Source organism: Seriola dumerili, unplaced genomic scaffold (genome assembly GCF_002260705.1).
Source record: "Seriola dumerili isolate Sdu_G_001 unplaced genomic scaffold, Sdu_1.0 BDQW01000043.1, whole genome shotgun sequence".
Taxonomy (NCBI): domain Eukaryota; kingdom Metazoa; phylum Chordata; class Actinopteri; order Carangiformes; family Carangidae; genus Seriola; species Seriola dumerili.
In genome coordinates, this window is record NW_019174298.1 from 352,255 (window position 1) to 362,725 (window position 10,471).

Below are 10,471 nucleotides of genomic sequence, written 5' to 3' on the forward strand. Positions count from 1 at the left end.
CCCCCACCTTGGCCTCTACCCCATCACCCCACCCTTGGAGAAAAGTACAAAGCGTCCCTTGTGTGAGAGCACAGAGACCTGAGTGATACTGCTTTATATCATGGTATTCTCCCACTGTCACACAACAGCACACACAGCCGTCCAGTCGGAGCGGTTCATTCAGCCCACTGACCTTCAGCGAGCCCCTTGGTCCTTGGCATGACGCACAAACAACACACTGTACAGCAAGACCCATAAGCTTCAAAGTAAATGTAAATACGCAGATACAATATGGTGACAAAACAGAGTGGAGCAGTTGGAGAGCGTATACACTGCATCAGCTGTGCTGCCAGTCCACAAGGTATCACCCCATCATAAATATGATGCCATGCTAGACGTTTTAAATGCAGCCAGGCATGATGGGACGTCACAATGCCTCCAGTTAACCTATCATCATGTTTCAACATTTTCAGGTTTCCTGATGTATTTAATTATTTATAGAGAAATTTAGCCTCAATGTTTCCCATTTTTCGCTTCAAGTAACTTCAGATTTGGATGAAACATTTTTAGGCCTGAAACCAACAATTACTTTCATTATTGATTATTGCAGTCAATCAATTGATCGTTTGGTCTATAGAATGTGAAAATAGGTGACAATACTTGTAACAGGACACTACAGCCCAACATGGAGTCTTTAAATATATTGTCTGAACAAGCAGCAAACTCTTAAAAAGTTTAAACTACAGACTTAAACTCTGAATCCTAATTGAAGCACAGACGTTAAATTACTACACATGTGAAAGGTGTTTGTTCTAGTGACGAACCCACAGCGAATTATCACCATTTAGCTTTGTTCAGCTCATGTTTTTTTTTTTTCCTGCGGCCTACAACTTTATTCATCGACCCATTTCCAGCAGCAGCATGCAGCTGTTTTCATCTGTATGCTACCATCCCAGTATCAGACAGGTAACAACTAGCTGGTGAACACAATGGAACATTTAGCAGCTAAAAATCTAGATATCTGGTGGCCAGAAACAGGATCATGTTGCAAATAGGCAACAGTTTGCTAAAATATTCACCATATTGATTTATAAGGTGTAATTTGTCAATATTGTGTTTACTGCTTGTTGCTTTGCAAATCGGCCAAAAGTCTATAAATCCAGTTTTAAAATGAAGAAGTTCATACATTGAATATGACTAAATCTCATAGACTTAATGGAGAGATCAACATGTTTTCTGTGGCACTGGCTGAATGTAACCGAGCCCACAACCTGTCCCTTGCATGAGACACGACTACTAGCCAGACACAAGTCATTTAAAAGTCTCTACACTGCATCCTCTTGCCCTGATGAAGATATGCTTTATGTTGAAACATTAGTTGGTCTGTCTGCTCCAGACCTAATCACTCCACATCCTTTAAATAGTTATTTTTGGACTCGACAAATGCTTGGCTCCACAACATACATTTGTACTGATGGACCCACCAAATAGTCTGCGAGTAGAACTGCCTGAATAGTTTCTGCCCTGTTCCCCATCAGTGCCAGCTCAGGTCATCATGACAAACAAAGAGTCAAACAGTCAGACGTCAAGGCTCTCTCACCTGTTTCCAGAGGAACTTGTCTTCCTGGTTGATCTGCCAGGTGGTGACCACGTGTATGATAGACAGCACTGCTCCACTCAGCACCGCCGCTCTCATCCTCACAGGCAGCAGAGTGTAGATGATGTAGATGAAGAACACAGACCACCAGATGCCTTCTGAAGCACTCCTGGGTGCCACCATGAGCACCCCGAACACCTGTACCGACACCAAGACTCCGATCACCAGGTAACTGACCATCCACATGTAGTCCTGGTGGAAGCCGTTGCGGTTGCAAACTACCATAAGAGCCATGAAGAGTGCCATCGCCACTGACAGTGCTGACGAATAGGCCACGTGAGGGGCGGCGTGGACACAGTGGAAGGTCAGCATGATGCCGCACACGATCACAAGTACCCCCATGAGCATGGTCAGGGAGCTCTGGTTCAGCCTAAAGAAATATCGCTGGTATAGGCGCTCCAGTTTGCGGGACTGGAATTTTTTCGACTGGAACACCCGCACCACCCTGAGCCAGCAGTCCGCAGCCGTCACCACCCCTGCTGTGCCGTTGGGACCCTCATCGCCCATGTCCCCGCTTCCTCCATTACATCCCCCTTTCCTCCCTTTTAGCTCCCCGTCCTCAAAGCCCAAGTCGACCGATTTCAGCCCCACCCCTTCCCCGGGAGCCCCTCCCCTTTTACCATAGTGGTCCTCCTGCCATCCGCAACGGACGCCGAAGTTGCCCCCGCCTCCCACAGCCCCAGCCACCCCTCCGCGGTGGTGCTGATGGAGGGGGGCTCCGGAGGGGGGCTCCATAGCATCTGGGTCCCGCAGACAGCTCATGTAACGCGGGTTGCAGAGAGATGAGCCTCCCTTCCGTTTGGACTTCTTGCCATTGCGCTCTCCCCACGCAGTCTTGCGGTCGTCCACTCTGGCAACTAGGAAACCACTGAACCAGGACATTCTGCAGACAGAGGAACAGTCAGTACAGGAGCAGGATAAAGAGAGATAACAACTACTGATAATACTGTATGTGGGAGGGCCCAACAACATTTTTTCCTCTATCCACCTGTGGGAGTTGTTCATTTACCTGTTGGGGTTCTGGTACATGTCCCAGCCCTTTCCCTTGCAGCCGGTTCACTCATTTATCCCCGTGGACGAAATTGTGAAGAAGTGAGGAGGGATTTGTACAGGCCACACTGCAGGGCTGCAGGGCCGCGGGGCAGGAGTGACTGGATAGGGTCAAAAGGCGCACCAGTCGCTTCACAAAGCTCCAGATTTTTGTGCCAGAGCTGGTGACCAGAGACCAGGGTTAATGAGAAGACCAGTTTCTGCCGCTAGGCCTATCTCCACGACTTCTGCTGGGTCTAGAGTAAAAAAAAAAAAAATCAGACACAGTAGATTTTAAATGAAAAACAGGGAAAGCTCATGCACAAATAGATCTGTGATGGTGTTCATTACAATAAATGGCACAAATTTGGATCAGATGAGACACATCAAATCATGATAATAATGTGGATATCTTGTGCTGGCTGACTCCTATTAATGAACAGGCCTGTCTCACAGTTAGCTCTTTCAATCACTTGTTAGAGAAGAGAGCGCCTTTATCCCAAATCTGACAGGAAATAAAATGCATCAAATTTTCAGCTAAATGCACATAAATCTCATTTCCTGGATAACCAGACACACTTGAGATTTTGTCTCATGTACGAAAACTGAGACAGAATCAGCAGAGAAGAGCAAGCTGCTTCCAAATCTGTGGGGGAGAAGGGAGGGAGGGGAGGACAGGACCCAAAATAGCTTGTAGGTCTGGGTTTTTTAAGGTGAACCAGAACTTGCTCAATTTGACCCCCATGCAAAAACAGACCCTCTGGTCTAAACACATAACAGCATTTTGGAGTCAGTTGGGCTGAAGATAAAAGAAGGACCCGATCTACTATAGCTCTGTTTATCATCACAATCAATGATAAAAGATGAGCAATAAATACAGATAAATGCCGCTGGACAACAGGATACTGTCAAGACAAATATCAAGACAGAAGTGGTATATACAGCATGACAAGGTCTGTGGCCCTTGCAGCATCAGATTAAACCAACAGTTGTTTAGACATTTCCAAGAAATCAAACTGCCAATACTTCCCTCTTAGCATTATTTTTACTATGTCTATCACAGATGCACATGTGTCTGTTCTTGCTGAATGAAATACATAAGTAAAGATAAGACAGAAAATATCCATTTTATCATCATTTTGAGTTCAATTTTTCTTTAAAAAAAAAAATCTGCTAGATGTGTTTTGCTTGTTATCTCTTGCTGTTGAATGTAGTGTAAGTGGTGTCTTGAACCCCATGCAAGTTTGGGTGTAGGACAATCATTAATTCAGTCATAAGTGGGGATGCACCACTCTGTGTCGGAGTTGATACTGTCTTCATCAGGCAAATTTGGTATGAACCAGAACGCCATTATACAACTCTGTGATTTTGCTGCTCTCTGTAACATTGTCATTTTAGTGCCTTTGTGTTACCTTACAAGAGGATGATTAACTACGAGCAGAGAGGTACAGATCTTAACTTTTGGTATCAGTTTGGGAATCAGTATTGGCAGAGAAAAAGTCAGACAGACGCATCTCTATTAGGAGACTACACCGTAGTTACGATGATTGTCCTGACATAAAATATCGAAAATATTCCTCAAATGGTTTCTAAGGACTTAAAGTGGGACTTTCTGTGATATACAGCTGTGGATTTATGCTGACCTGGTCACATTTTATAGTATTTATATCTGCTGTGACATCACTATAACATCCCTACAGCACTTTTATAATAGCAAATATAATAATAGTATGGTAGAGTAATCACTCATTGTAAGTGCTGTTCATTTTCGTCCTGATTGAATTATAAAACGTCCACATATGCCTCAGCAACTGCTACCAGCTGATCTTACCAGGCCTCCAGACGCCCTGAGCTCCACACTGTGCAGAGACACACGCAAATGCAACGCAGCCGCCGCCGCTGCAGCCGCTTCTGCTGCAGCCGCCGCCGCCTCCTCGACCGGCATTTTCACCGGAGAGGCATGCTGAGTTGTTGAAGCAAAAATAGCATTTCCTTGCTATATCTTGCCTGCATGCATGCGCTTTCTCTGGCACGTATCCGTCCAAGCCGTATCCCTCCTCCCAGCTGGCAGCGGATCGACAAGATTCAAGGAGACCCCCCCCCCCCAACACACACGCACACACACCCTCTCACACACCTCCCCTCTCCTCCCACCTCCTCCTCCCCTCCACCACCTCCCCGGCTGCGTCCCTCACTCCCCTGCACAAGGTCGACCAGCTTGTACCCGTTTGCAAACGTCGCGGTGTTGCCAGCCGCTTTGGTGCGTGTTTGCATGGTGCTTGGCTGTACTCCCCCCCTCGACTTCCCTCCCCACTCTAGCGCTAGGGGAGGGGAAGCGGGGAAGGGAAGGCGGGGGTGACTGACTATTCCCTAGGGGACATTTTCAACCGGACAGCCGCTACACTGGCGTTACAGCCACAAACAACGAGCATAAAGTCATTCATTGTGGGCTTGTTCCAGTCAGACATGTCCGAGGCTACCCCTCTTGCTCTCTCTATATCATCCAGATGATACAGATGCGAAAACAGATCAGGCAATTAGGGGAAATCAAAGGTATGCACCGCGTTGAACAGGCTTGTTTTTTTTTTTTGGTTTTTTTTTGCATTCTCTGCCGCCCTGTTATGATCATGTGCGGATGATAGCTATGTTTGCGATCCGGTGTATAAATGCCATGCACAGACAGGCCGTGTGTGAGGGCCCGCATTCAAACAGCGTAGGCTTCTTGTTACATAACACCATGGCCTATGTGACAACCATAGCGGGCACCATAAAACCATTCGTCCGGCAGCTCAAGTTAAGATACAAACACGCCTCTGTCAGCAATTTATTTATTTATTTATTTATTTATTTATCTCTATTTATACATAAATATATATGTATATATATAATCTACCTCGTTCCGGTCACTACGACCCAAGCCTAGATATTATATATATATATATATATTACCAAATGCACTTCAGTCTGCAGCAAAGCAATAGCGCGCAGGATTAGTGTGCTGACAAACATGGGTAAATAAACAGATACAAACATGTTATTGCTGCTGCACATTCCTCAGCATCAGTCAGTGGATGGAGGACTAGCGGTGAATAATACTCTAAACCCCGTCATTTATAACCCCCGTGTGTGCATGTCATAGTAAGTAGGGTATAAACGGGGGTGTTTACGTTAAAAGTTGTTATTTAAAAGATATGTATCTGCATCTGATGTGAATCATTATGAGCATCAGATGCGACCTGCGAGCCTCTGAATGCAGCCTGTATTAACACCCTTCAGGACTGTCAGCTGTTATATGAAACATAAACGCACTGTGATGCAGCTCATCCTTTTTTTTTTTTTACCCCTCACACATATATGTTGTTATTGGTGGAAAACATTTACTGACCGTGTATCCATTGCCACCACCACCACCACCACCAGTGTGGAGCGGAGGCCTTACAGCAACTGTCGCCAGCTATGTCATTCACTCCGGCAGAAATGGTGTATTGACAGGCAAGTGGCAGAGGCGGTTCAATGCAACAGCGTTTGAGACGTTTGTGTGACAGCAGAGCATATATATTATATGTCGGCCTGCAGTGTGTTACAGCAGCAGTTACAGTGAGAAAGACGGGACTCACCGTGATCATCTTCTATTTCTGTTCCCCCCCCCGACAGGACCGCAGCAGACAATCCGACTCAGTGTACCAGTCGGTCGGAGAGACGGCCGGGGTGGAGGAACATTTGTAGCCTGGCTGTCCGAGGATGGTCCGGTTAAACTGGTCACCCTGTGGTGGATCTCCTCCTGTCGTCTTCTCGCTCCACTCCCTTGCCTCTCCTCCCCCTGACCCTCTCGGCTCCAAGCACCACTGTCAAGACGGGGAAAAGCCAAACAGCACACTTCCGATTACTGTTTTCAAATTAAAAGGAGAAGTTAGATGCAAATATCAGGATCATATACATTTACATCTAAAGCTAAAGGCTCTACCCAGAATTAGTATGGTGTTCCTAATAAAGTCCTCCATGAGTCTATATTATATCATTAGATTATAAACAGCCCTGGGCAAAGTGGGCAACTGCCCAGGGGTCCTAAAAGCTTCTTGGATATCACAGAAGTAGCTACTGCAAGGCTGCAGCCAGCAATTATTTTCATTTTCAATACTTCTGACAATTAGTTTTTTTGATAATCAATCGATTGTTCAGTGTATAAAAAGTCATAAAATAGGTAAAAATGTATGTTATTATTCCCTGTTCCCATTTTGAAAATTGTGGGTACTGATAAAAAATGTTTCAATCTATTAGCTGTAAATGAGCAGCCAGTGACCGGTCATACAGAAAGATAATTTTGTTTTCAGAAAACCAGAATTAGTTAATACATTTATTTTCCTTAAACAGCTCTGGTTCACATGATGAATATTTCTGTCTTTATCAATAAGTCAGACAAAAATGAGACCAAACTTAGCATCAGGTTTACTCTCCATGGAGATCTCATTTAAAAAAATATATATATTTCTGATGTTTTGAAAATTAACTATGCTGGTCTATTCTGTGCACATGACAACTTTTGTGTCTGTCCATCCTGAAAGAGAGATCCCTCCTCTGTTGCTCTCTGAGGTTTCTTCCCGTTTTCCATTATATGGTTCCTTATCCAATTCAAGGGTCTAAGGATGAAGGTGTCATGCAGATACAAATTTCTGATATGTCACGCTGGGCTATATAATCAAAATGTGTTAAAATTGTTTTATCTCACACTACTATGTTAAATGTAACTTGTTGGCCTGCTTGTGGTTCTGTTACCCCCTATCTACTTGACTTTTATGCTTTTATTTTGAAATCAAATTCCACGCAGTTCGGGTGTAACGCTGTCTAACTTTGGCTGGTTTGACGCAGCTCTGCTCAGCCCAGGCGCGCCGTTGCTCACACCACTCTCCCATTCCCACTTTTAGTAACTCGGCACTCCCTCTAGAGGTGAAGCGGTGTCTGCAGTGAGCCCGGTCGGTCAAACACCACGAGCTGTGATCTCCAGCAGGACTCCCAGAGGAAAGAAAAAAACAGTGATGTAGAGGAAGGTGAAGCCAACTTACAACTTTAGTTTTTTTTAAAATCTTTTTTAGAGTTCATCAACCTTTTAGCCATGGCTGCATTAACTCCCTGAGGAATCCAAAAAATATGCTGTTGGGCCCACACTGACATTCACTACATGGTATTTCCCCAGGCACCCAGAAACCAGCCAGTACTTCAGAGCTGAAATGATTGGCTGATTAACCGATTAGTTGATTGACACAAGATGAATTGGCAACAATTTTGATTGAAAAATGAAATATTTAAGTTATTCTTCGGCAAACGTGGCAAAATTTCTCAAGTACCAGTCTCTCAAATGTGAATATTTGTGAATTATGTTCACCTGAGCTTTGGGGAAAACATACCTTTTTCACCATTTTCTGACTTTTATAAACTCAAGAATAAATTGATTATTATTAATGAATTGGTCGCAGGTTTACAGTACTTCTGCGATGGAATAATACTGCCTTGCCTGAGGTTTTCTGTGTGATAGTTACTTGACAGAAAAAACAAAAGCAGTTTGATAAAAAAAATTTAAAAAAAACTTGAGAATTACAAATGAGCAACTAAAACAGTTCAGATCTTAAAACGAGAAATTCACACAAAGTCCTTCTATATTATATGGATTAAACCTGGAATTTTTGCCTCTACCCACCTCCTTTATTACACTGTTTTACATTGATGTGCATTAACATCTTCTTAGAATACACTGTAAAAACTACATATATATTTATTAATTGATTGATTTAAAATAATCTTTTAATAATCAACCTGAAAAATGTGCAGAGGGTGTTGCAGTATTTTGCAGTACAGAGCACAGCCTCCAGGGACAAAGTAAACCACTATACTGCTCATGAAGCTTATTGCTGTGAGCTCACAATCCACTGAATTCTTGGAATTGAACCAGACTCATTACAGGGTCAGGTTTCTAAGAACTATCTACCGATTTATTGCCAGTGTGTGAACTAAATCAGACATGATACAGCCGAGTTAACAAAAGGTTACAGGTGATAAGGGCCCTGTCAAAACTGTAAGTGTAAACAAACAGAAATGAACTGGTTACAGTGGATGGGCACAACTAGCAAAAATAGATAGGCTAACAGTCTACAGGCTGTAAGCTGGAAGATAATGACTCAAACTATGTAAAGCCCACAATCATCTTTTCAAGTTACTACTACAATTAGACATATCTTTTATGAAGTAATCCTAGATAAGAGTTTGATATTGTAACATAATATCAACCCATGTTGTTGGTGTGGTCTGGCTCACATTTAGTTCCTCTATTATATTACTGTACAAATACCACCGTGTGTGAAGTCTCAAGTTAAAGGCAAGGTGCAAACTGCCCTGGGGCCCCAACACCCCCAGGTTCACCGCATGTCATTTGGTTTTAGGTAATTTATTAGTTGCAGATTTGTTTGAGAATTTGCACCACTTCTATGCAAAATAGATTGATTTTGCATTATTACAGAATTTTGTGATTCTGTCCTGTAAAAACACCCTGTGTCAAAATCTGGTTTTAATCATTTCATTATTTTAGTCTTAATTGTGCTTGTACTTGTTCCTACACAAAGTTGTTTTAAATAATATTAGCACAACCTGACATACAGGTGGTTCTAGCACAGGAGCAGTGGTTGGTTTCTGAGTCTCTGGGCGTGATGCTGACATGACATATTTTAGTTTTTTTTTTTTTTGTCTATTTTATTGGTTTGATCAATTAATTTCATTATATTTCTGTATCTTGTGTGAATTGGTCTGAGATTGTTTCATTGTTTACATCTGCACTGTCTGACTATCAGCTTGTTAGTCTACAGAACACTTTGAAATACACTGTCCTGTATGAAAGGTGCTATACAAATAAAGTTTGATTGATTGATTGATTGATTTGGCTCTCATAATAGTTTAATTGTCAATAAATACTATAACTGGAAAACAAGTCTACTACAAGATTGATTCAAAATATGCTTTTAAGTGTATAACAGTTAACATTTATATTTTAGTTAAAATTTTGATGTACAAGGTTGTATTTTTAAAATGTGTTTAAATACTTTATTAGATCTGTTTATGTAAAAGAAAGATCCATGCACTGTTAGCTAGATTAAATTCAACTCAGGATATTCAGGACAACTATAAAATGAATAATAGAGTAGTAATACTGCCTTACAAAATAATTTTGTGTCAAAACCAAACACAACATGAGTAAATGTCTGGTTCTGATTGGGCAGGGGGTTAGTGTTACTGTAGTCATTTTAGTGTTAAGCATGAACTACACATCTGGAATAAAGATTTGGCTTTTGGAGGAACTTAGTGCAACAATTAAGGTTTATGTTTTCAACAGTATTTGGTCTTTTGTGTCTGAATAGCAAGCTGTGTCAGAGGAATAAAGCAGGACACTGTTTTAAGATACTGCAGAAACAACTTAAGTTACAATCAGAATTGAAATAAAAAGTGGACCTCAAATGGAGTCCTATTACACACAGACACATGTTAGGAATACACCATTGGCCAGCAGACAAAATATCATTCCTATGGCAGTAAGGCAAAATAAACATCTGGTAAATGGATTTGAAGAATTGCCCATCATATTTTTTTTTTTCTTTTTTTAACTAATGAATAAATGAAGAGCGAGTGTACAAGCTGGTGGCAGAAAACAAAAGCAGTGACGTGACCAATAGAGAAGGAAAACTCACTGAGGGCATCTAGTGGGCAAATATGTCCTTAATGGTTCTGGAAAATTAAGATGGAATTATGCCTCTCCAGGTTGCACGT

The 10,471-nt window shown here is 42.3% G+C and overlaps 1 protein-coding gene across 2 annotated transcripts in view; it reads right to left on the reverse strand.

Moving 5' to 3' along the window:
* Window positions 1–6,497, reverse strand: part of LOC111217291 (adenylate cyclase type 6-like) — a 40,845-nt gene extending 34,348 nt beyond the window's left edge. Inside the window, exons 1-3 of one of the 2 annotated variants that reach the window (XM_022739075.1) lie at window positions 6,283–6,497; window positions 2,646–2,922; window positions 1,580–2,519 (exon numbers count right to left, since the gene is read on the reverse strand). In XM_022739075.1, coding sequence (XP_022594796.1) covers window positions 1,580–2,519; window positions 2,646–2,665 — 960 coding nt within the window. In that variant the 5' untranslated portion in view covers window positions 2,666–2,922; window positions 6,283–6,497. Of the gene's footprint in view, window positions 1–1,579; window positions 2,520–2,645; window positions 2,923–6,282 lie in introns of those variants that run through there. The other variant, XM_022739076.1, reaches the window with a different exon arrangement.
* Between the last annotated feature and the right edge of the window lie 3,974 nt (window positions 6,498–10,471).